This window comes from Spinacia oleracea, unplaced genomic scaffold (genome assembly GCF_020520425.1).
Source record: "Spinacia oleracea cultivar Varoflay unplaced genomic scaffold, BTI_SOV_V1 SOVchr0_001, whole genome shotgun sequence".
Lineage (NCBI taxonomy): Eukaryota > Viridiplantae > Streptophyta > Magnoliopsida > Caryophyllales > Amaranthaceae > Spinacia > Spinacia oleracea.
In genome coordinates, this window is record NW_026614329.1 from 94649 (window position 1) to 121798 (window position 27150).

Here is a 27150-nt window from a genome sequence, read left to right on the forward strand (position 1 = left end):
AGAATTATCAATGGTTTCGGCCAATGAAAAATAAGATTTCTGATTTATTTTGAATTAAAAAATTGATTGCCATGTAGATAATTAATTGGTGCCACGTAGATATTTTAATTAATTACTTACTAATATATACAACTCCATCTAAAATCAAAAACTCTGATAATTAAAAAATAAATCTAAAATTAAATTCATCAAAAATCAAACACTAATCTAAAATAAAAGAAATAAAATTCAATTTAAAATAAAATATTAATCCAATATTAGAGCGCCACATAGGAAATCTAATGGTTTCTGCCAATGAAAAATAAGATTTCAAAATTAATTTTGAATTAAAAAGTCGGGTGCCACGTAGATAAATAATTAAGTGCCACGTAGATATTTATATTAATTAATTATTAATATTACGCATACATAATTTCATCCATAAACAAACACTCTCATAATTAAAAAAGAAAAAAGAAATCTAAAATGAAAAACTAGCTTAATCTAATACTAAGTACTCCCTCCGTATTTATTTAAGAGATACACTTGGCAGGGCACGGGTATTAAGAAAAAGAATTGAATGAAATAAAATAATAAACCAAGTGGGGCTGGATAGATATTTTAATAATTAAACAAATGGAGACGATGTCATTTTGGTGGGTGAGCAGTGGGGTGGGTTAATGGAATTATTTGTTTAATAGGATGGTGGGTCATAGAGTAAATTAGATTTATTATTTAATTAGATGGTGAGGTTGATAAGTTTACTAAAAATGGAAAATGTATCTCTTAAATTAATACGGCCGGAAAAGACAAGTGTATCCCTTAAATAAATACGGAGGAAGTATATAAAATTGGTATATACATAGGAGTTTTATTTTAACATAACAATTTAATAGAAACCATGCATCGCACGGGCTAAAATCTAGTAATATGATAAAGAAGAAACTAAAATTAATGCTTTTTTTTATTAGCTTTTTAATTTTATAAATATCCGTGCATTAGCAATGGGCACAAACTAGTATACATGTACAATTACTTCAAAATCCGTTTCCACAAACTATCATACGATCATTGGTCAAAAAAAAAATAGCCTACTCAACCCTGTCCAACACGAACGCACCAACCCCCAAGTAACACGTAGTAGCAAACAGGAGCCGTTGTGTTACTTGAGTCCTTGCTCTCTTTACTCTCATGAGCAGGCATCATTTGATCTTCAAAAATGGCTCCCCAATTCCCAAGATTGATGACCTAGGTCAACATTCAAACACCATTCCATAATATCCACCATTTTTCCTGCACTTTGTTACGTTTCTTTTGTCCATTAAAACCCGCACAATTATCTGGTGGAAATATGCCTAAATGCCTTGTCAATATCATCACGATGTTGCATCTCAAACAACAAGCCTTTTCATAAACACTAAATGAATCAAACATCAGCCAACTTCAAACGAGGAACAATGTTCATTGACTGGAGTTCCTGCGAAGGAGAGGAGCATATAATTTGTCAAACATAAACTACTAGAAGAAAGCATAGTTACAAATATCAAGACGACTCAGGATTTCTTTTTAATTTATTATTTTTGGGGCACGAGGGAATGGAAGAGTGAAATATACCTGTAACAAGAGCTTGCAAGCATACGGCAATTTCATGGTAGATATATTATCCCCATTTTTACAAGAACTACAAATACCAGCCTTCAGTTTATGGTTGTAGTACCCCAACAATCCGCATAATCTACAAACCTGCAGAGAATAAGGTACATGAGAGTCAGTAGAAATGTATCAATGAAATCCTGGTAACAACCGACTTTGGAATTATTCCAATTTATATAAAGTAAAATCAAAATAAAATTTTAACTATCTATTTCTGTGGGGCTTTCTTTTTTTTGAGAACAATCGCAATTTACTGAGTACTTCAAGAAGCAAACTATACAAAATAAAAGACAGCTGATTTCTACATTGCACGTGGATACCGTGTTCTCATTGATTAAGACTAAAAACAAAGGACTCTCCTAGTCACAATTTCAGAACAACCCTCTTTCAAAAATTTTAGCTAAATACATTTTCTGAATAGCAGCCTTTTCTAGGACAGGCAACATTGTTGTGACCAAATCGTTCCCAACAAGGACTTTGGCAACCATGATCCATGAGGGAGAGGGAAAAACACTAAGTATTGCAATTGCAAAGAAGTTGCACCTTGTTACCATTGATATAAAAGAGTAAAAGACATCATGGAAGAGTTATTGGATGGAAAGGGAGGAGCTTAAGCTGTTAGCCAGCTTAATCTTGCCAGATGATTGCAACATAATCTTCTGTTGATAGCAAAAAGCTGTGCCAAACTTCATTTTCTATTTAAGGTATAGATATTGGTATTCTGATTTTCCCCACATACCTAAAAGGCTAAAACTGATAGATTGAGGTTTTTGGTGTTCAGTGTAACATAGGTATGTGGAAGGGTACTCAACAAAGCAGATGAGTCATTTTAACACTTGTATAGATGTAGCAAAAAAATCTGACGGGAGATTTACATTTGGTCTGGTTCAGTAATTCAAAAGGCTCATGATGCACCTAAGCAAGGAGAGTTCAGGAGCCTAGGCATGAGTGGCAATATATCACAAGACAAGTTAGCAAACTGAAAAGCAGATAAGACAATAAATTGTGGTCACATTAACAGACTTAACTTACAATATTTTATTACTCTTGTTCTAAGAAGGATCGTTCCTTGAATTTTCAAGTCCCAATTTCTGGGCATAGTGCCTGCAAGAGTATCACCAATTTCTCCATGCATGTGCTATCAGTCCCAAAAAATTTCTAAGAAGGATCATTCCTTGAAACAAGGCAGACAAATATGTGCCCCACAAAGACATCGATGCTACACAAATATGTCATGCCTTCCGAAGTCCTAAAAGTACTTGTTTAAGCTTTTCAATCACACAATGTTGTTTTGATAGAACAGTCAATATATGGAAGCCCCTAAGTCTCAAAACTTAAGAGTATATTTAGGAACATGCAAGAGGAGAGCTATGCTTTGTCCATGCACGAAGCAAGAATTTGGAACTAAGATAGTTCCCTCACAATATTATTACACCATAGGCTAACAAGATAGCATCCAACTGTAACTAGGAGAGAGAAGAACATGAAAAAGAACGTAAGATAGAATCCAACTGTTACTAGGAGAGAGAGGAACATGAAAAAGATACGGTATACAAAGTAAACACATGCACTTGCCTGAACTTGAAAGGGGTCACTTGAGATCATCAAGCGTTCATAAATCAAATTGCTAGCACCATAAGCTATCAAACAATCACGCTCCATTTCACCAACCCTTAATCCTGAACAAAAATGTAGTGTCAAGGAAAATAAACTTTTTGCAGTTTATACAGATCAGTCAGATTAGTACCTCCATTTCTAGCCTTCCCCTCAGTTGGCTGCCTAGTTAAGATAGCACGAGGACCGAAGCCTCGTGCATGCATTTTATCCAAGACCTGTGTATCAAGAAAGATGGAACAGTTAGAAGAAGAGAAATACAAGGATTTTTGTTATACCACCAGAAAACGCCACAAGCAACTGGAATTGATCTTGAGAACCAACTTCACTTCTGGAAAATAGTATCCAACAAAGATCTATGAAGGAAGAAAACATCCTGAATAGAATACACCTAGATGTATGGTCAAGCAAATAAAACAATAAACAATAATCTATTCTATTTTTTCCAAGGGGGGTGGGGGGTATGGGTTAGAACGGAGAACGCAAATTGTTAGGTACTCTCGGGAGTCTCCTGGTACTCCCCATACAAACGATGTGCTTTGGGCTTTTGATAAAAAAAAAAATAACATTAGCTTTATAAAAAATAACATGAAGGAGAAAATAACATATATTTATAGGAAAACAACATAAGTCAAGAAGAATAACATAGGTTTTAAAAGTGTTTTGTCTCTAAATTTTAAACAGCTTATGTAGCAAATTCGTAGCAATTCTGAATTAATGGAATAAAATGTAGTTTTGAGAATAATTTCAATTGTTGTTATGTACTCCCTCCGTCCCATTTTTATAGTCTTGTTTCTATTCGGGGATCCCAAAATTATAGTCCAGTTTCTATTTTTGGCAATTAAATTTCCCACTTTTCCATGTACTATATTAATTAAAAATGCATTGAAAACACAACAAAACATGTACTATATTACAATTCCCTATATACTATATTCCACTTTTCAATGTACTATATTCCCCTTTCCCATACATATCAATTACCAATGTCCTATATTTCACTTTTCAATGTACTATATTCAACTTTTTTTTAAAACCCATGAAAATGGTCAAACGGGACTATAAAATGGGACGGAGAGAGTACTATTTTTTGTTTTTCTTACATGTTCTCTTGTTTGGTAATTGTTTTAATAAGTAAAATAGGAGTTAAATAAAATAACATTGCATGAGTAAAAAAATAACACGTTTACTAATAAAAAAACACGAGTGTAGTGAAAACTAACATGATTTGAATGGAAAATAATAAAATAGTAAACAATTTCAGTATATAAAAAAAATGTACTTTTAATTAATCTAACATGTTAAATCCATGAATGTGTTTATTAAATATATGATAAAGCAACATAATATAATCTTTACGTTTAATTTTGCTGCGTATTTTTGTTTTTTTTTCTTAACTTTTTGCAGTTTATACAGATCAGTCAGATTAGTACCTCCATTTCTAGCCTTCCCCTCAGTTGGCTGCCTAGTTAAGATAGCACGAGGACCGAAGCCTCGTGCATGCATTTTATCCAACACCTGTGTATCAAGAAAGATGGAACAGTTAGAAGAAGAGAAATACAAGGATTTTTGTTATACCACCAGAAAACGCCACAAGAAACTGGAATTGATCTTGAGAACCAACTTCACTTCTGGAAAATAGTATCCAACAAAGATCTATGAAGGAAGAAAACATCCTGAATAGAATACACCTAGATGTATGGTCAAGCAAATAAAACAATAAACAATACTCTATTCTATTTTCTCCAAGGGGGGTGGGGGGTATGGGTTAGAACGGAGAACGCAAATTGTTAGGTACTCTCGGGAGTCTCCTGGTACTCCCCATACAAACGATGTGCTTTGGGCTTTTGATAAAAAAAAAATAACATTAGCTTTATAAAAAATAACATGAAGGAGAAAATAACATATATTTATAGGAAAACAACATAAGTCAAGAAGAATAACATAGGTTTTAAAAGTGTTTTGTCTCTAAATTTTAAACAGCTTATGTAGCAAATTCGTAGCAATTCTGAATTAATGGAATAAAATGTAGTTTTGAGAATAATTTCAATTGTTGTTATGTACTCCCTCCGTCCCATTTTTATAGTCTTGTTTCTATTCGGGGATCCCAAAATTATAGTCCAGTTTCTATTTTTGGCAATTAAATTTCCCACTTTTCCATGTACTATATTAATTAAAAATGCATTGAAAACACAACAAAACATGTACTATATTACAATTCCCTATATACTATATTCCACTTTTCAATGTACTATATTCCCCTTTCCCATACATATCAATTACCAATGTCCTATATTTCACTTTTCAATGTACTATATTCAACTTTTTTTTAAAACCCATGAAAATGGTCAAACGGGACTATAAAATGGGACGGAGAGAGTACTATTTTTTGTTTTTCTTACATGTTCTCTTGTTTGGTAATTTTTTTAATAAGTAAAATAGGAGTTAAATAAAATAACATTGCATGAGTAAAAAAATAACACGTTTACTAATAAAAAAACACGAGTGTAGTGAAAACTAACATGATTTGAATGGAAAATAATAAAATAGTAAACAATTTCAGTATATAAAAAAAAATGTACTTTTAATTAATCTAACATGTTAAATCCATGAATGTGTTTATTAAATATATGATAAAGCAACATAATATAATCTTTACGTTTAATTTTGTTGCGTATTTTTGTTTTTTTTTCTTCCTTCCATTTGGAATCATTGAAACAAGAATTATAACTTTAATAGAATCAATTGAATTTTTGCAACAAGTGGAGAAGAGAGAGAAAGCAGATATGAGAGAAAAATGGAGAGATTACGAAAAATAAAAATGGTGATTCTCACAGAGAAAGTGAAACCGGGAGAGAAAATGGAGAGGAGAGAGAAAGTAAAGAAATGGCGTGATTATGATTTTAATTTTATTTCAGATCTGTTTATACGTTCTAAGTTCTAACCGGATTTCATGTTATTTTTTATGCTTACGTTATTTATTTTTATGCTTATCACATTTATTTGACGCGGGAGTATCATTAGGTACATACTACTAGGAGTAATATTCAGTAATTGAACTTAGAGTAATTGAACTTAGAACAGATAAGAAAACTGCAATGAGGGGAACCAGAGTGGCAGAGTCCCTCAAACTCAAGTAAGAAAGAAAAACTGCATCATGCATTTAAGTAAGAGAGGGACACCAGGTTAAACCACAAGAGTGTGAGCCCAAAGATAAGTCAAAGAACCAACCAGCAACAATAAACTCTATCATTCCGCTCAAACCAAAGCAACGATGTAATAGCACAAAACCGACCTGCATCTAATATTAATACCCCAAACAATCTTATTTACTGCAACCAACTATTTCACAACCCTACTCCGTATTTTATCCCCTTCATTAAGAAAGCTCAATGTAAGTCACCCTGATGCCAGGCATCATAATTAGACTTTAAGCCTCCATTTCATGGAGAACATCGAAATAAAGTGTATCAAAGGGGTTGGGGCAGCAGACAGTTTCAGCTGTGACATTCACAGTAAATAGTTGTCAAAATGTTCACATAATCTCACCATGTGTTTTAATTTCTGGTAGTAAATTGGCCCCATGAATATATATGCTTGAAGTGGTTCTCCAGTTATGCCTGAAGGAAAAGCAGTATAATTAAAAATTTGCAGACATGTTACTCATGGACCGGAGGCAACAGAGTCCTCGTTGGATGTAAGTGAAAACTCAATATTGAGAGATTACAATTGTGTTAGACATAATATTTACCTATTTAGTCCAGTTCTTGGAGAACATCAAAGATATTTTCCAAAACAGATGTAAGAGAGGTAATGAAAATTTATCTTAACACTTGGACTAAATAAAGAAGGGAAATTCTCTATGGTAGCATCATATTTTTGCAAATTCTCATTGGTATTTGCTACTTTCCCTATAATAGCATTAGTAATGTAAGTTCTCTCTAATCTAACATTATTTCACTAATTTCGCCTAATTAATCTAATAAAAGTTAACCATGGTAACTCATTTGAGTCATTTTCCTCCAAAACATTAATCACCAATTCCGCCTCCAAAGGCTCTTATAATCAAAATCATAACAGCCCCTCATTTTCCCCCTTTGTCTTCTTGGTTATTTTTTATTCTCACCCCCTTCATCTGTTCTTTTTTTTTTTGGGCCGGTGAACAATGGTGGATAAGTGGGTAAAGTTCAAGGTATGCAACTGCCATTACTAGTATGATGATGTTTGAGTTTCTGACACTCGAAGCAACTTATTTCTGTAATTTTATGATGATATATAAAAATGTCAGTTACAGAGACTGTTTTCCATTGAAATCGTACGCACTTGTTACAAAAAACTCTAAGATAGGATAAATCCTAACTAATTATCCTCGTCCCAAAATCCAATCACGAAAGGGAACAAAAATGATGAAACAGTAATTACAATCAGATTAAACAAACGCCTAAAACATAAACTAACTAAATCATATTAGAAATTTGATAATTAACCATACTTGGTAGTAGATTGGTTAATTAAGCCAAATGTAGTGAAATAATGTTAGATTAGAGAAAACTTAGATTAATAATGCTACTTTAGAGAAAGTGGCAAACATTTTGTTACCAATGAGAATTTGAAAAAGTATGATGCTATCCATAGAGAATTTCCAAATAAAGAAGACGATCATAGAATTGGTTAAAAGAAAATACTTGACAAAATATAAGCACATTGTTGACAACGAGGAAGAATCGGAAATGCATATCTCAAAGTGAAAATGGTTTAAAGGGCAATGAAAACCTGAATAAAGGAAATCTTTGCCATTGTAGCTGAATCCATGCTTCACCAAGGTCTCACTGTGAAAAAGCAAGAACTGCATTCAGAAAACATCTTGGGAAAACAGAAACAATTATCATTTAACGAGTTTTCAAAACCTTATATCTTCAACTTTGTCGGCATGGCCACTTGGTTCTCCAAAGGCACTTCCATAATGGAATCTGCCACATGAAACTCCAGCTTTACCTCCCAGAAGCTCGATCATCTTCCCCACAGTCATTCGACTGAATAAAACAAAATCATATCGGCATATTACATTCAATATATAATACATCCAATATGCATAAGATGCCCGTCTATACATGTATAGTAAGAGACTTGGAACATCTGTCACCCTAATATAGCATGACATGAAAGACAATAGAAAAACTAAAATTTGTACCATAGAACATTTATGTCCATGCTCTCCAACAAAAGATGTTAATGCATTATTTTCCCAAGTGCACCATATACATTCAAGATATGCATAAATACAAAAATAGATTTGTAGCTCCCTCATCTCCTAATCAAAAGGTATTCTGAGGACTTGGGAACTCTAGCAAGTTCTTGACAAAGGAAATGCTACAGATTAAGTGAAGAAAATATAAACATTTGTTGTTCCTCATCTCCTGATCAAAAGGATTCCTCTTACAATGACAATCACGGAAAAGAATAAAAATGTCGACATTTATAAAATGGGGTAATGTATAAAGAAGAGACATGATAGAAAAAAGAACTAATACTGATAAAAAATAAAAAAAGATAGTTAGTGAAAGCACGTACTCCTGAAGTTGCATACAAATGATCCCTCCACGGCCATATCAGAAAAGTTAGGTGCTCAACAACTATGTTACTCAGACTTGGGTACATTTCCTAGTGTGACTAGTGTCCGACTCTGCTATTTTGTGAAAACTTTCATGATTTTACTATAGTCATGGACGAATTTGACAAGGTCAATTCAAGATGGTATACCCTGGCGCATGATGTTTGGAGATGATATTGTATTGATTGATGAAACAAAAGGAGTGGAGTAAGTTGGAGTTATGGAGAAAAACTTTGGAATCTCGGGGTTTTAGGCTGAGTAGAAGCAAGACGGAATATATGGAGTGTAAGTTTGATGGAGTCCAAGACAGAGAGACAGGGGAGATTACCTTAGATGGGAAAATTGTCCAAGGCTCTGAAATGTTCCGTTATTTAGGATTTATTATCGAGAAGGATGGGAATCGGATGGTGATGTGGCTCATAGAATCAAAGCAGGTTGGTTGAAGTGGAAAAGTATCATGGGGTTCCTATATGATCCAGGAATGACCCAAAGATTGAAGGAAAAATTTTACCGCAAGGCAATTCGACCGTCGTCTTTATACGTCACGGAATGCTGGGCAGTGAAACATTGTCATGCTCATAAGATGAATGTGGCGGAGATGCGCATGTTACGTAGGATGTGTGGGCATACAAGAAAGGATCGTTTGAGGAATGAGATTATTAGGAAGAAAGTAGGGGTTGCACCGATTGAGTTTAAGATGATGGAAAATCGTTTAAGATGGATTGGGCATGTAAGCAGAAGATCAAGTGATGCCCCTGTTAGGAGGCTAGAAGGGTGGCGAAGTGAAAAGCAAAATTAGGTATGGGAGGTGGAATCCCATCTACATCATTCATCATTATCATTACCCCATTGCCTCAAATAGGCTCCCGCAAGAAGCGGGGTAAGGGGGGGTCTGGTGTACGCAATCTTACCCCTTCAATTGCAGAGAGGTTGTTTCCAATTGACCCAAAGCGATAACGGGACAACGGGAAGACCATCTTCCACTTCATGGAAAGGAAGCGAAGAGGTTTTAAAAGCCATTTTAATTTAGTCAATTACATCCCACAACCAAAAGAACAAATGAATGTTTGGCTCCATCGGAAATGGACATGGAATCTTATCTACATCAGTGAATAAAATGGCACACTGGGTTTATTGCCCAAGCGAGGCCACTTCAAAGAGGCGCACCTAACGCGATTTTTTAGATTTTTATATTGTGCACCTCACTTAATTGAGGTGCACCAAAGGCGTGTCCAGGTGCAGCAGAACCCCTGTCGCCTCGGCGCACCTTAACCTTTTATACATTGGTCTACATCACTACCCCTTGTGGCTCTTTCTACACAAACTAGGGCAAAGTGAGACAGAAGCATTATTCACACTTCTGCAAGTCCTCTATCGCACTAAGCCAGATGATTGCAATGAACTGATATAAGGGCAGGGGCACTCTAGGTGATATCTTAATTATTGGTAGCTTGGGGAATAAGTTAGGCAGTTTATCACTACAATATAGAGCATATTAGAGAGAGAACGTTATGTTCAATATCAGTATTTAGTGAGCTTTTAAGAGTTCATTGGGAGACAATCAAGCCTCTTGAAATTTTGAGTACCTTTAAATTGTGCTGTAAACCAGTTTATTAATCAAAAATCATCCTCTTCTTCCCTATTTTCTGCTATTAATGGTGATCAAGCTATGTTAATTAGTATCAATTATTAACAGCATTCAACTGATCTAAGAGGTGATTATAAAATAAAAAGTTAAAAAGCACATAAGAAGACCTTGGAAACCCATGAGGATTCATAATCAGATCTGGACAAATGCCACGCTCAGAGAAAACGAAATCCTCCTGCTGAACAATGGTACCACATACACCTTTCTGCCCATGTCTGCTGCTAAACTTGTCGCCAACCTGCAACACATAATGAGTCAATTGTTTAAATTGACCAATTAATGTGGACTCATGGTATTGAAAAGATGAGCATAATTGCAATTACCTCTGGACGACGAGTTTGGCGAATTATGAAATTTATACACAGATTACTATTCTTGTCAGAGAAGAGTGCCACTCGATCTATCACTGAATTATCTCCAGCAAGACCACTTAGTTTGAAAGGCGTAGGCCTATATTGACTGGAGGATCAATACGAAGTTACTTCAGAATGTTACCATAACCAGACTCCAGAGACTACTTACACATTTTAGGTGTCCCATAATGATGCTCCACTTAGTTAACATAGGACAAATTTTGGCATAAGAAGATTTAAGAGTGGGTAAAGAGAAAGAAGAGCAAGTGATAAATTAAAACCAAGCGCTTGCTCACCACTCTATACCTAAACCATCCAAAACTTATTTCCAGGAGATAGTTTCTCTGAAAAAATGAACCATTAACCAAGTCGCACATCATTTTGGGACAGAGACAGAAAGTGAATCTAGAGGCCATACAAGAAAGTTTAAACAACCTCTCTGATGGGATTGGTCCCCTCGTAACCGTTGGTGTGTGCTTGTTAACTAAGAAGTCATCTTGTCGAATAATTTGCCCTGGAGCAGCGATACCATCGTCATCCAATGCCTAAACAAGTCACACAAATAGCTTAGCGTAAAATACTATACAAGCTGTATCAGTTATTTTGAGAAAGAAACTTTTACATATACTAGCAATCAGAAAATACAAACAGAGGAAAAGTTGTCCACATAGAAGCAGAAACAGATTATAAATTAGCCTAGTTAAGTGGTTTCTTAGCCCACAAATATAGTAAATAAGTTATTCTATTCCACAGTAGATCACTAGTTAAAACGTCCCAGGAAGATTTGTGCAATCCATTCTAGACACAGGCACCAAATAATTGACACAAAAGCATTACGCCACAATATCTTCTGCTTTGTCCTTCCAAAGCCCACGAAACAAACTTGCAAAAGTTCGAAAACAGTACGAGGAAAAACCTAGGACTCTCCATACACAGCAAACAGCTGCCTCAAAATATTACTAGCCATCTCACAATGAAGGAACACATGCGAGCAAGATGCGCTGTTGGCAATTGACAGCATGATATCAAACAAATTATTTGTCAACAAGGAAGAGGGGGTACCTTGGAAGTTAAAAAAAAAAAAAAAAAACAAAAAAATAACTTGCAAGTAAAGTTCCCCGATGAATTTCCCAACCACCTCCTAGAATCCTCTACGAGTCTACGGACAACAATTGGGGAAACATAACCTTGAAAATCAAGGTGAACTCATCTATATCCCTGTCATGGGGATGCCTCCATAAACGAAGGTCCCAAACAGTGCAAGCTGGAATGAAAAAATGGGAGTGTCAAGAACAGTGGAAAACGTATATAACGGAGGGAAATGGACAAAAAAAGGTTGCTCCCGAATCCAAACATATAACCAAAATCTCATGCAATGGCGGTTCCCGGTCTATTGTGTTGCACTAATAATGAGATCAAGAAATAAAATATAGAATTAATTAATACTGATCACATATGAAGAATACAACAAGAAATGGATATATCACACTCCCGCTTAATTTGCGAATTCCGCAAACTTTCCCATTCTCACCAATATAGGGACCTAAAAATAGTATACCCACTCTAAACAAAAACAGTGAAATAGAAGGACCGCAGAAGTAGCTATTCTCCGTTACTTTCAACTGAGGGGTGAGAAACGATGCTACTATTTATCCCAATTTATAATCAGGTTTCTGCCAAAAAGTCTCGCATTGAAAGGAATTTGACATATAGCACATAGCCACACCATGTTGACATTTTTCACAATCGACAAAAGCAAATCCAACAATTGAAGTATTGAACATGCCCTTCCTGCCCAATTGTGTCCCTTGCTTTCAGCAAACTACATTGTTGGACAATAAAAAAGAGTTGTTGCACACTTGTTGCCTTCATTTTCGAGGGAAGAGGACCCACGCCAACAATACGGGATACTCTAATCTTACAATTTCGTGACCACATTAGTAAAAGAGGACAAAAATAATCAGAAACACAAACATCATCCCTTAACATATGTTACTCCATCAGTCAATCCTATAACATATGTTAGTTATTCGTTATACCAGTTCTTGTGATTCCCTGAAACGTTAATCGCTCTACATTTATACCATCAAATAATTTGTTTTCACATAGTGCCTGTCATAATCATACCATATCTCCGTAAAACATAAACTGAATTCACGTTTAGTGTAATGTAAAACAAACAAAATAATTCGTATATACATTTCCAATGCTATTAAAATTAAGGGTATGCAGAAATGGTTTTAAGTTATCGCAAATCTTTAATTACCTCAAAATTTTGAAGGTTACTACTATTTTTTTTTTTTAATAAGGTAAGAAGAAAAGCTTAGGAACCCTCCGCACGAGGGGAACCGACCACTACTATTGATAGGCATTTTTTGTTTACCTATGCAAACCATGGGGACATAGTCGCATTTTGTAGAATAGATAAGTGGGAAAAAATAACTTTAAGACACAGAATACTGGTTCATCCATTGCCTATGAAATTATTCCTTCCCTAACCCCACATCGCCCCTGTCAAGGGCACACAAGCATGCACACACCCTTAAACATATAGACAAAATGCAATACTAGGTATCACGAACAATAGGCCTTCCACAATGTGGCACATGGAACAAAAAGATACTACCTGCATTCTTTCTGCAGAAAATCCTTCTCTTATTGGTGGAACTATTCTTTCAGATGCATTATTCTCATACCTCTGCATGATTGCATTCTTCCTATCAAGTTGCAGACAGAAGCCAAGATATCAGCAATAGTACAAAGATGAGGAAAATAAATTAGTCACGTCCTAAGAATTGAAAAATACTTCTTCATCACTATACAACGTCCAAAACCACGGTCTAATGATGATTTATTCATGACTATAGCATCCTCTATATCGTATCCACTATAGCTCATTACAGCAACCGTTGCATTCTGCCCAACACCAAGCTTGTCGTACTTCACCTGTAAAAGAAGTACGAAGACCCATGCTCAGAAAAAGGCTATAGTTTTAACAAACAAGGTTGCGTCTATTTAGCTTTTCCAATTATCAATCACCATTTGGTGAATTATCATCTTATTCATGTTCAAAGGCAAATAAAAGGTTAGAAAGTGGATTCTTTCTCATTCATAGCTCACACTATGATGAACCCTCCTCTCAGGAATAAGGAACAGAAAAAGGACAACGGGAAAACAAAAAAAACAGTAGCGTACCAATTCGATTGTTTTTGTCGTCAGCAGAGGCCTTTGAGGATATACTAAGAGATACAGTAATGTGTCCATGCGGAAAAGCTAAAGCATTGACAACAAATTAACATAATGTACAATTAGCTTATAATAAACCAATAAAAGCAAAAGAATTTAATTGAGAAACTCCAGATTGTAGAAAAGTCAAAAATAAAATAAGAAAGAGCCAAAAAGTAAGGTTGTATCTTAAAATAAAGATTACAACTTTATGTAAACAAGGAAACATGGCTACATAGAAGATCACTCATGGAAACGTTGAAACCAGGGCTTCAGTAATCGACTTGAAAATAATTTTTATTAAATGTTTTGTTTACAAACTTTATATATTTTAATTTATATAGACATAAATCAAAATGGCTCTTAAAACCTCTTAACTTCCTTTCCATGAAGTAGAAGATGGTCGTCCCCTTGTCGTCCAGTTATCGCTTTTGGGTCAATTGGAAACAACCTCTCTGCAATTGCAAGGGTAAGGTTGCGTACACCGGACCCCCCCTTACCCCGCTTCTTGCGGGAGCCTCTTTGAGGCAATGGGGTAATGATAATGATGATGAATGATAAATGAAAAGTTGATCAACCATGTAAAAGCAGCATGGTGCAAATATTCAGCATCTAGTATCTTACCAATTTGTCCCAGGCCGTCTTTGACAGTTACAAGAGAAATTAATGCAATTAAAAAAAATCGGGTCTATCACAATATCAGTTTATTATAGGCAGTAAAAATGTAGGATATAGAATTTCTTAAAAAAGAGAGTACAACACAGCACTTAAATTACTCTTTTCAAAAAAGTAAACCAAATTAAAATCGGGTATCCAAAGAGGAGTAACATTACTCTCAAATACTTAGTGCACTTCCTAAAACCGACTACTAGTAATTCAGTTAAGTTCCATATCACCCTTCAAATACAAGTTATAGTATGACTATCATCACACATGATTCAATCAGTACCACATTCAAACAAATGTTGCCGTAATACACTTAAAATGACAACTCAATGGATATCTTGTTGATGGAGTAGGGAATACTCATCACAACAATCACACTCGTACATAAAAGTCTCAAGGTTGCCACGCATTTGGTCAGTCTTGACAATAAATTACTGCATGCCAACTGGCTAACATAAGATTAGCGTACCAGCTCAGAGATAAAACAATATAAACAATTATTGACCACAGAAGAGTAGAAGAAGAATCTGTATCACAAAATAATGATTTAACAATGGACTATTGGACTAGACCTGATCAAAAGGCAGGCAGGGCCGGGTTCAGGTCGAATCATAAAAATCGGTTCGTGTGTCGGGCCGGGTTGGGCCAAGATTTGGGTCGGTTTCTTTGTGCCCAACCCTGCTATTTCGGGCCACTTTCGGTTCGGGCCAAATTTATAACTAAAAGTGTAGTTTTTATGTTGCCAAAACCCGTTAAATTTTCAAAAAATTTCGGGCTTAAAAGTTTCTGCCCAGCCGTACTCATGTTGATCAGGTCTGCAATGGACAGAACATGATGAGATGAACACTTGCCTGATTATAAGCAATATTCCCCATGGCTTGCTTTCCCATCGCACACTAGAGAGCAAAAATAAAGTACATATTTCAGCAAAAGAAGAGAAAAGGAAGTGAGCAGGTACTACTCAAATTTCCAGGAAAAAATACGAGCTACAATAAGAAAAGAAGATATCAATGCCTGATAAGTATTTCGAGGTGACTGGTTGTGATGGGGAAAAGGGATTAAGCCAGAAATAACACCCAAGATTGTAAAAGGCTCAATTTCGATGTGAGTTGTCTGCAGTTGGGCTTGGTCTTCGTACAATGCGATCTAACAAGCATCCACAAGCATATCAGTTCTGCATTGCATGGAAAAGCCAAACAGGCACATAATGCAACTAAGTAAAAAGAGACTAACCAGGGTATTGTTTTCCTCATTAACATCAAGATACTCAATCAAACCCTCACGCAAAAAGTCATCAAAGGTGCGCACTCCATCCTACAGAAACATGATCAATTGGTTATCATAAAACTGATTCCTTCAGTGCCATGTTAACATTGCAACTTACTTACTTGTAACTCCTTCATATGATGTTGTTTGATCCTTGATACACCTTTATCAGCGATAACAAGAGGGCGGCAGACACGACCTCCATCAGATGCAATATACACACAACGCTGCAAAAATGATAAAGAATACTAGGTTTACAAAGCACAAGGTACATGATTAAAGCAAATAACAACACACCAGAACGAACAAACTACATAAAATGTAAATATTTCAAGAATAATTTGTCCATAAAATAACTGTAACAATGAAGAACCCTCTATTGCCTATGATAGATTCAAGTAATGAAGTAAAGTTTCTCTTTCGTAATTTATAATACAATTCAATTCACAAGGAGTTGAGTCATTTGCAGCCGAAATGCTAATATCTTCAAGATGTCTAGTTATCTACAAACGGTAAGCATATGGCTGCTGCATTTAGTTTACGGGGTCTATTTCGCATATAGATGCTTAGCACATCTGACAAGAAGCCATATGCAGTAATTGATAGTTCACCTAGATGCTTTTAAATGATAAGCATACAAAGTTGATTTTTTAGACACAAGCTGAAGGCAAACACTACATCATACAAAAAGGAATACTGTAGTAATTAGTTGATTACTTTATATAAGAAGGAATAGTGATTACTTAGTGTTATATTACTAACCCAAGCCAACCTTATATGACGTGAACCGAATAATAATAAGTTCAATGGTTAAAAGAGGCTGATCATAGTGTAAATATCATCTGTCTAGAAACAGAAGTACCTGCTTCTCATTCACGAACACACTGACAAACTCGCCAATCTTTCCAGATCTCCGCAATCTTCTCAGCGAAGTGGCAAAATGCTGATCCCAAAAAGAGAAAAAAAAAAGAGTCAATTCTAGCTACACATTAATAGCAGCTGAAATACTACAGAAGTGATGTTCACTAATCATAGTTCCACATATGCTCAGCCTCTCGCACATTAACAGTGTTTAGTGTCTTATCATTCTATCATATTAGTACTCATAGTTACCTGTGGCATTCTGTGCTTGCCAAGAATGAGCCCATTAAAAATCACAAGGAATGAATTTGGCGAGTGCAGTTCTTCTCCAGAGAGTAGTTCCAGATCCTCAACACCCAGACAGTAACACTGAACACAAAATTTCAGATAAGCAACAGAAAAATATAGGCAATCATATAACAAAAAAGGGGAAAAATAAATGGAGCTTGAATATGATTTATACAAAGAGAAAAAATTAAGAATAATGTCAAGTTTATTCTAGGAAAAAGAACCACAAAAGTGAGTAAAGGACTTAATAGTTAACACCTAAAATATAATGAGCGGGAAAGTACACGGCAACATTTTTTCTATAGGATATGATTTTTAAAATCTAGTAGATTGTTAAATCATGCCTTCTGCTTTGTACTCTATATTTCTTTTCTTGCCCACAATTAATTTGTTTTGTCGGGGTCAAAAAGGGAAAAAATTTAAAAAAAGGTAAGAGAAAAACTTAGCAAAAGAGAGTTGTAGTTGTTCCATGCATATACTTCTGTTCTTTGTTTTGGAATGCCAATTTGAATGGAAATTGCGTCGATAGTAGTTACTAGTTAGACATGGAAAAAGTCTTAAACATAACCTAGTAAAGGTGAACCTCATCTGCTCTACCTATTGGGTAGAGGCCTTCAATATTGGCATATATTCATTAGAATAGTTGGTTGACAAAATCCTTGAACCTGTCATTTTTCTTCTTGGAAATTTTTCAAAGAGTTGTCTTGAAGTTTTCCCTATTTAAGGTGGCCTCAGTTTCTAATAACAAAGAAATTAGCTTATCTTATCTCGTAATCAACTAAAACTATGCAACCAATTTGTTTACTCTCCTAATTTGGGGTGAATAAGAACATATCTTACTATAATTCTAATGATTCATGAACATGCGTCCCACAAGCTCACGCAAGTTCTTACAAAAACTCAAAACTCAATTTACTCAACTTTTCATTAAAATTAAAGTACCAACTAGCCCCTTGTAGGCATTATTAAACTCTATTATATACTTAAAATATAATTACCCTAATTTACATGTTAAATATCTTCTCAGTAAACCGAATAGATATCCTAACAAAATTTTTTTAAGTAAAAATATCATAACACACAATCTAGTTAATCTCAGTTAATGCATATGACAACATTCTATATATTAATTAATGTCCCAAAAAATTGCAAATATAATTCTAGCTTTGAACTTTATAATAAACAGATGAAATAACCCATTGTTTTATTTATTTGAAATTAAAACTCAAATATTATAAATAAAGAATGATTTGGAAACTAATCTTCAGTAGACACTTTAAACCCGCATCAAGTTACAATGAGATTGCTTATCCTACAGCTTCACTAGACATTAACACTTGTCAGAGGGCACCTCAGTGAATTAGGAAAAACTTCAAGAACCTCAGATTTTTTTCCCCTTTTTCCTTATATACTCCCTCTACCGTCTTGTACTCTTTCTCTTGTTGCAGTCTTTTGGTTGAGATTTTTCTCTCTTTTCAATTAGATAAACCTATTACTCCCTCCGTTCCAAATTAGTCTTCACACTTATCATGACACAGTTTTAGGTTAGAAGTTGTTGTTTGGTTATTAAATATTAATTTATTGGAAAAGTAGATGTGAAATGAGATATTGGGGTATTTTTATTGGAAAATAGATGTGATAGAATATAATGGGGTATTTTTTTTAATTGAATGTGAGAGGGTGTGGGACCCTTACTTTTTGGTAGCAGTGGCGGACCCAGGATTTTCAGTCAGGGGGGTCACCAATCATTAAACAACGTTAAAGCACACAACATTCTTTGAAAAAAAAAAGCTACTGTTGTTTTTCAAATCATCAAGACACCTACAACCACTTATATACTTTAATTTAAGCTAAATATTGTTTACAAAGGAAATAATTTATTAAAAAATGAAGCAAAGTTATCCAAAATTTGGTACTACCCCATGTAATGAATAAAAGAAATACAATAAATATTTTGTAATTTAATTTGTAATGATGTTTTAATATTATCGTTGAAAAATTAAAAAGAAAAGACTACGGAAGCAAAATTGCACCTAGACAAGCTCGAACCTGTGACCATTAGGTCTGAAGAAGTAAATCTCAAGGCAAGCATTGACCACTAGAGCACACATTTATTTGTGATGTCTGGTGTATGGTAATATACTTATACCTAATAACAGCGGGATTTTTTTAAAAAAGCAGAACAATTTTTTTTTTTTTTGGGGGGGGGGGGCACGTGCAACCCCTGGTAATACACTGGGTCCGCCAGTGTTTGGTAGTGGAAAGAGAGAGGTATTAAAATAATTGAGGGGGTATTTCCTAAAATAGAAATGTAAAAACTAATCTGGGACGAATGAAAATGGAAAATGTAAAAACAAATCTGGGACGGAGGGAGTACTTATTGTTGCCTCTTCCATAAAATGTAATCCCATTTGAAACAAAAATAAAACATGACCTTACGGTGCTTCTAAAACTGATTTTTATTAATTGTAGTACCATAATACTCCATGTCTCCCTCTGTTCTTTTTGTTCTACCCACTTTCCATTTTCATCTGTTCTTCTAAGTTCTACCCACTTTGACTTGATATTTTTATTTAGTAAACTAATATCCCTTGTGTTCCCTCCTTTAGCCCACTACATGAGACCCATTTATACCTTTTAAGAATACTCGGCTCTTCAAAAAGTAGAAATACCCCAAATGGATGGTCCCTGCCTCTTATATTCCTTAGTCTTTGAATCTACATTAATTGGGTAGAACAAAAAAGAACGAAGGGTATAATAAAGGATTAAAACAAATTATTGTATGTATTTGTAATATAAGTAAAAAGATGCTCTTAGCATGTTCGGTCAACCTGAAACAAATGAGCTAGGGTCAAAAACAACCATTTCCTTACCTGAACAAAAATGTCAACGCCCGTAAATAACCCAAACTGAAAGTTATCTGAACTCAACCTGACCAACTTGTGTGTTTGACATTGAGAGAGTGGTCTAGACTACAGTATCAGTGAAAGGTTATGGATTTCCACAGAATAAATACATACCAAAGATATTAATGGGCCTTCCTCCTCATCGGTAGTAACATGAGTCATCAGTGCCAAGTTCTTTACCAATCCACAAGATTCACCTTCTGGTGTATCACATGGGCAAAGCATTCCCCACTGCAACAGGAAAATACTTTTTCAAATCAAGATCTGGAACATGAAAAGGCTTGCAGAACTAAAAACCTCAAAGAAACAGTGCATGACCTGGCTAGGTTGCAAAGCTCTGGGTCCACTAACTTTCCTCGATTTCTCAAACTGGGGTTGAATTTTTGTAAGAAAGCCCAATGCTTGAATGTAAGAAAGCCTGCCAAGTACCTGCCATATCCAATGGTTAAATCACTAAAAGCTAGCTTCAACATATGCAAAGAGTAGAAAGTACTGTAATATTAAAAAATAAATGAAGAAGTTGAGAAAGAGAATGTAAACCTGTGTTACACCTTTCCTGTCCACCTTGAAACGTTTGATTAACCAGTTGCCAGTTGAAAGAACTCTTTCTAAACCAAAGCTAATAGTATCGGCAATTATGTGCTGAAAAGATGAACAGGAACTCAAGCAGGGGGACATACCAACATAGTCACTCAAATAAGACAAAATATTAGGTATTAATCGAGCAACATCAGAAAAAAAAGAACTATTCGCTATGAAGATGTGTTCTTTTATCAAATGTTATGAAGATGCTTAAGAAAGACATAAATATAAAAGTGATGCACACTGAACTTTACATCACAAAAATACAGAAGATTAGATCCATAAAAGAGTCTGCATCAAACAAAGTTGAATGCATAATATAATAGCATGTCCTCCATTCACACCAGAAAGTGGTTGATCAACATACAACTAAATTTTCTTTAGATCTGCAATAAGAGCCATGCCGCCAAAAAGATGTAAAAGGACATTAACCAAAAATGCAGTCACCACTGAGTGCATGAAAAGTTTAGAGAAATGTGGTCTTCTGTGGATGCACGTAGTTTCCAATAACACAAATAACAACCTTTGAAGATAGATGTAAAGACATGGTGAATCCCCTCAAATTTTAAATTCCTAAACATGTATAAGGCACTGAAAAAACGGAGGAAATCCTTGGCTTTCAGAAACCCTGAACAATAAACATGCGTTGCTCAATGTCTAGGAGTTCTATGCTTCTCTGATTATGCAATTGTAGGATTACTAGAAACCTGAAGGCCCAAGTGAAAGACTGGTCAAACCACTGTTGGACCTGAAAATTCTACGGCCCAGCACTTGATAGGTTGGAAGAATAGTTGTAGGCTGGGAAAAAAGTTGTCTGGGTCATGCAAATCGGGTCAAAAACATGCCATAATGGGGAAATGGTTGTGTCAATTTCCATTATAAGCAGGGGTGATGATAGAGGTCGCAAGTTGTGACAACATTTAGTTGTCGCAATTTCACGTGTCGGAGTTTAATTGGTACATATAGGCGCCACGTAGGCTATGAGTCATCATAATATTTTTACTATCAATGCAAAATTTTTAGTATGAAAACATGTAAATAAGGTAATCGATATAAAGAAAGAAACAAATTAGAATATTAAGATTTTCCTACCTTTATTTTAAACATGTATAATAGGATATATAAGTTAAATATTTTAGATTCCAATTTAAATCATGACACATAAGCATGACATGTCATCATTGTGACACGGCTTAAAGGTCGCATGTTGCGACCTTTATCATTTTCGTATAAGCAGATACCCTTAAGCACCTTACTTATCAAACATGAGGGCATCCCAATGGGTGGGATACTACACCAGGAATTAATGCCTTTGAAACAGGTCCCTACAACATAGGGAGCTCTAATGTCAAGTGGATCTATGGATAAAAATTGTAAAATACAAAATGGGCATCCAAACAAAGAGCTATTTTGAAAAATCGCTTTCCAAAAGAATTGTATTCTCACAAGCTTTTCCTCACTCGCACAGCTTAAATTACCTTCACGATATGTGATATTCGAAAGTTCTTCCCTATAATGACATCACTACCTCTAGATCTACATCTCGTGAGACGAATTGGTGAAAGTCTGAAAGAATAAGTTAAAAGTTAAAGCATGCCCTTGATCCTATTGATCTCACACCCTGCCGAATGGCGCAGATACTGCAAACACCACTAATCTAAAATTAGTTTTCATCACACCTACTTGAAGAGCTAATCCCCCTTGGAAGAAACTCTTTTTCCACGATGACGCCCTGCTGTCTCAACAGTGGTCCAATTTAAATCTACACTAACATATTAAAAAGCGTTCATGACAATGTATATGCGCCATGCGTGGAACTCTCGTACAAAAACTTCGCATAGTAAGACTCGAACACGAGACCAACAAGATGTAAGGTAGAAGTTTTGCCATCTTAGTCAACTACTTGATATGATCTTTACTCCACATAAATATATTATTAACTTGGAACAACGAATGCTTATTGTGTACTAACTTTTTCAATTATTCATATACTTTTACTAAGGTATTGATGACAAGACATTATAATTTTGGTACCAAAAAACGTTTAAGGAGAGTAAATAGTTCAAAGTAATCATTGTTCAAGCCAAACTCATTATATTATTCAAAGTAAAGACCCGAGGATGCCCCGGGTCTACACACTAGTTATCACAGTCCATACTTAACAGTCCATGAGAAAAAATAGTTAAGAAAAGGTCGAGCTTAACTGTCCATGAGCTTTTACCTGAGAAAAATCGAATCTGCTAGATCGACTTTTTTTAATTAATATAGCATCCACCTTTCTTTTGACTTCAGTGATCATCGTCTTGAACAAGTCCTAAATTTATCATCACATTGTAATTTGAAACAGAAAAAAGATAGGAACTTTATAAAGTTCATAAGAAAGACTGTAAAATGCATATTAAACAGTACCTCAAAAAGGAGTGAGAGTAACTGTCCAGAGAGTTCAAACCGCTTGTTTCCCACATAATCCTAGCACATATCACAACAATATGGTATGTCAATTAGACTTAATACATCAGACTCGATATTCTTACAACAAACAAGAAAGAAGTTCACACTTCAGTAGTAACAAATGTATGTTAAAGTAAATTAGTAAACCTTGTCATCTACTGCAGCTTTATTTAAGAATGCCTCCAACAAGCGCCTCAACATCACAGCAGCATATATACACTTGGCACGAAAGTTGTTCTCACGCACCTGCAAAGCCAGGACTAGAGGTTAATATATGAAGTTTTGAAATTTTCCTTTAAACCTCTCAACCGAAAAATCATCCTGAAGGTGAAGGTGAAGCTGAGAAGAAATGCATATCTTGAACATAAAAATAAGCTTAACTAACCGGAACATGCGCAAGAAATACATCACGCAGTATTGGCAAAGCTCTATCTTCCTGAAAAAATATTTACTCTTTGTCAGGAATAGTGCAGAAGGATGTCATAATTCAAACAGTTAACTGGTTAAGAGAGACAGAACAACACCTTTTCAGGTTGAGCACTTGCAAATTGTGATTTTTTTACCTGAAACAAGCAATTAGCTAAATTAAGATCCAAGATAATGGGGTCATACCGTCATGGCATCATAGATGCTTGGGTCAGAATAGTATACTCAAGAGGCTTAATAAAGATATATTTAACCAACTCGCACAACGCCCAATTGCTCAAATCTCAATCAGATAATATAATTGCACTCTGTGGTTAAAAAATAAAGCATGCGTTGCAATGCAACAATAACATTCTTTTCGAGTTTTCGTATAAGGTCCGATCCTGGTGCAGTCAACCACATGACTCAAGCAGTCAAGCTGATATAGCAAAGTTCAAAACCATGTTACAAACATGGCGACAATGGGGAAACTTGTTGGCAAAAGGTAAAACAAAAAATATGCAACAGAGGGTAGTTAAGTACACTGAACAAATTTAGGCGTTGACGACGTGACGTAGACGTGTTTATAGTCATATCAATTAGTAGCCTAGATTTCAGAATAAATAATTAAGAAAGCAACTGAATACAATATTTAACTTCTTCAAAATATAACGTTTTAAATCTGAAATCATCCTTTTTCATTTCCTATGGCTATACAAAGCCCTGCACAAATGCTGTGCGTAACAAGCACTCTGCAAAAGGATAAACAAACAAGCTCAACTAAAACCAATAACTAAACTAATAAAAACACACAAGATGAGTGCTAATCAGCATCATCGACTCCTCACACATTCACTGTAGTGTCAGTCACAAGATAGTGTAAGAAAATGAACCATTCAACGCAAGATTTTGTAACTTCTAAGGGAAACTCCCAGAATATAAAAAAAATGCAAGAAAAAGAATCAGGTTATTCAAGTACAAACATGTTGCATACCTTGTTATCTAGAAATTCAAGCGCCTGTTGTTTTGAGTGCACACCAAGAGTTGCACATTCCTAAAAACACAAATTTAAACTTTTCAAAATTGAATTATCAAACAGTAAAAAACACAAACAAACAGGAGCTAGAGGAGTTTAAAACAATCTGCAACTTCAAATAATATTTGATGAGAACAATTGTCATTACAAAGAACTCGTGATTAAAAAACTTGTGTGCTCCAGACTTCTAGTAAAGAGGAGTGGACTTCAAGCGCTCCTCATTTCTAACTTCTAAGCAAGTTTCCTGAGAGAGGTTGAAGGGGACATACATGTAACTATGTAAGAATGAAAAAATCGGTTTGCCTATTTATTTGGGGATGGAGGGGGGCAAACATTGTGAGTACTATGAGCTATAAGTCTATAAATATTCAGTATGATAACACATCCAGCTAGGAACTACCATCACGCCATCTCAAGACCTACAAGCTAAGATCATCAGCTAGCCAGCTTAAGAAGACAACAGAACATCCATAAGATATGTACAAGAGTCAAGGAGGAACTGGTCATCATCGATCATCCCTAGGCTGAACACCTATCATGAGAAATTCCCTTTTGTAACAAATGACTAGCCAGATATCAATTTAATACAAGAGTCAAGGAGGAACTGGTCATCATCAATCATCCCTAGGCTGAACACCTATCATGAGAAATTCCCTTTTGTAACAAATGACTAGCCAGATATCAATTTAACATCAAAAACAATAAACAATTTGAAACCAGTCTCTAACCCATAAGCAACTACCAAATAGGCATCAAAATCTAACCATTCACCAGCCAAAGAGTGAACATATATAAGATGAAAAAGGTACTAAAGAATAGAAATTGGACTTCCAAAAGGTCTTGCATGCGCTAGGTGCACAATAAATTTATTGTACATCGAGGTACCCAGTTTTTGGTATCTTTTAACATGTTTTGATTAACTTTTATATTATCAATTAATTTTTGATGGATAAACATTTTAAAGGGTTATATAGTTACTTTTCTACATTATTAATGATTTTGAAGGATAAATTTTATTAAAGAGAAAAAATTTATTACTAAAAAATAAATAAGTTTTCAACATTTTGACTTAACTTTTACTCCGATGTACAATATTTGTTTTACACCACCTTTAAATAAGAATTTAAACTTAACTTTTACTCCGATGTACAATATTTGTTTTACACCACCTTTAAATAAGAATTTGTGTTGGACTTCTCATCCTTGAAATTGGGTATAAATTGATACATGACAAGCTAAAGGAAGAGAAAATTTTATACAATTTTTTTAATATAAAGATGACATCCCTTTCATGCCTAAAAAGTGTACTGACTTATTACCTATCGAAAGAAAAAAAGTTCCTTACCCATAGTTTACAACTTTACATGACTATTCAATACTCAATATTATTTTCCCACTCCAAAAAAATCCGTAGCTTCATTTGATAGTATTGATAGTAATTGGTGTCGTTGGACAAAGTAATCATTGTTCGTAACTAAAATGAGAAACAAACCTGGTCTCCCTTGGCCCAGCAAACATATAATCTACATTGATATTGTGCTATGGCAGTAAGGCTATGTGTGTGTGTGTGTGGTTGTGAATGTGTACCCTCGTGTGCTTGTGCGTGGGTGCATGTGGGCTACGTGTGTGTAGGATTTTAAGACTAACACATAACCAAAGTTTACTTCACAGATCCACTTCTTATTTAATCAAGTAGACTATTGGATGAATCTGGGTTATTTTTATGGAGTTAAGGATGCTTTCATCCCTCGGATCAAACATTATGTCGGTATGTTATTTTATACTCCCTCTGTATTTAATTTGTCTACTACATACCCCTTTGGTATATGGCATAAGAACTAAGAAAAGGAGAGAGTAAGAGAAGAATAGATTAACACAAGAGGGTGATTTGTTGGCCAACAACTCAACAAGAGAGAGAATCTGGATTTGAAAAGGTGGATGTGGGTCCAATAAATTGGATGGGTAGATTTGTCTAAAAGCAGTAGTGGCGCCAATGAGGTGAATGGGTGCCCACCGACACCCCCAAAGAAAAACAATCCTTAAAAATATCCTCTTTGCAGCATGTAATTATAATGTCAATAACCAGATAAAAATTCTTCCTGCGCCAATGATTAAAAGATGGGCACACCTAGGCAAAGTAGAGTAACAGTGGGATAAAATTATGTCCAAATAAGTGTGTTTCAGTACTCCGTAGATAAGATATAAAATACTTCGCATCCTGATAAGGAAAACAGGTAAAAAGAAATAATGCAGAAGGGAGTACTATGTAAGTTACCTCAATAGAAGGCAAGAGTAAAGAACTGTAGCGTGGATCTCGTCCAATCATTTGCACAACTTCTTGGTCACTCTGCATTCCCATTGCCTTCATCACCACCATAATGGGAACCTGAAAGTAGAAGGCAAAAGCTACTTCCAATTAACATCAAATAATGAGAAAACAATAACTATTAAATGTAAGACTCGTGTAACATGAAAACAATACCTTAGTCTGAAATGAATTGAGTTGTAGATATATTTTCTCTTTTTCCATCACTATGATACTTTTGGTCCTTAATGTTGCAGTGCTGCATGTGACAGATGCAACCAAACTGAAACACAAAATTGAA

The 27150-nt window shown here is 35.1% G+C and overlaps 1 protein-coding gene across 1 annotated transcript in view; it reads right to left on the minus strand.

Annotated features, from left to right (window-relative positions):
• Positions 1-897: 897 nt before the first annotated feature.
• LOC110775894 (DNA-directed RNA polymerase III subunit 2-like) overlaps positions 898-27150 on the minus strand; it is a 41926-nt gene continuing 15673 nt past the window's right edge. The window contains exons 11-40 of the mRNA XM_056834009.1: positions 27027-27132; positions 26820-26930; positions 24503-24562; positions 23628-23666; positions 23489-23539; positions 23251-23349; positions 23062-23121; positions 22874-22966; positions 20611-20712; positions 20389-20499; positions 20185-20301; positions 17129-17245; positions 16878-16958; positions 16138-16242; positions 15983-16063; positions 15764-15895; positions 15601-15645; positions 14054-14131; positions 13665-13804; positions 13485-13575; positions 11294-11403; positions 10829-10964; positions 10613-10743; positions 8154-8279; positions 8020-8075; positions 6796-6866; positions 4680-4764; positions 3208-3311; positions 1594-1722; positions 898-1456 (exon numbers count right to left, since the gene is read on the minus strand). Of these exons, the coding sequence (XP_056689987.1) occupies positions 1406-1456; positions 1594-1722; positions 3208-3311; positions 4680-4764; positions 6796-6866; positions 8020-8075; positions 8154-8279; positions 10613-10743; positions 10829-10964; positions 11294-11403; positions 13485-13575; positions 13665-13804; positions 14054-14131; positions 15601-15645; positions 15764-15895; positions 15983-16063; positions 16138-16242; positions 16878-16958; positions 17129-17245; positions 20185-20301; positions 20389-20499; positions 20611-20712; positions 22874-22966; positions 23062-23121; positions 23251-23349; positions 23489-23539; positions 23628-23666; positions 24503-24562; positions 26820-26930; positions 27027-27132 (2818 nt within the window). The 3' untranslated portion in view covers positions 898-1405. The remainder of the gene's footprint in view (positions 1457-1593; positions 1723-3207; positions 3312-4679; positions 4765-6795; positions 6867-8019; positions 8076-8153; positions 8280-10612; positions 10744-10828; positions 10965-11293; positions 11404-13484; positions 13576-13664; positions 13805-14053; positions 14132-15600; positions 15646-15763; positions 15896-15982; positions 16064-16137; positions 16243-16877; positions 16959-17128; positions 17246-20184; positions 20302-20388; positions 20500-20610; positions 20713-22873; positions 22967-23061; positions 23122-23250; positions 23350-23488; positions 23540-23627; positions 23667-24502; positions 24563-26819; positions 26931-27026; positions 27133-27150) is intronic.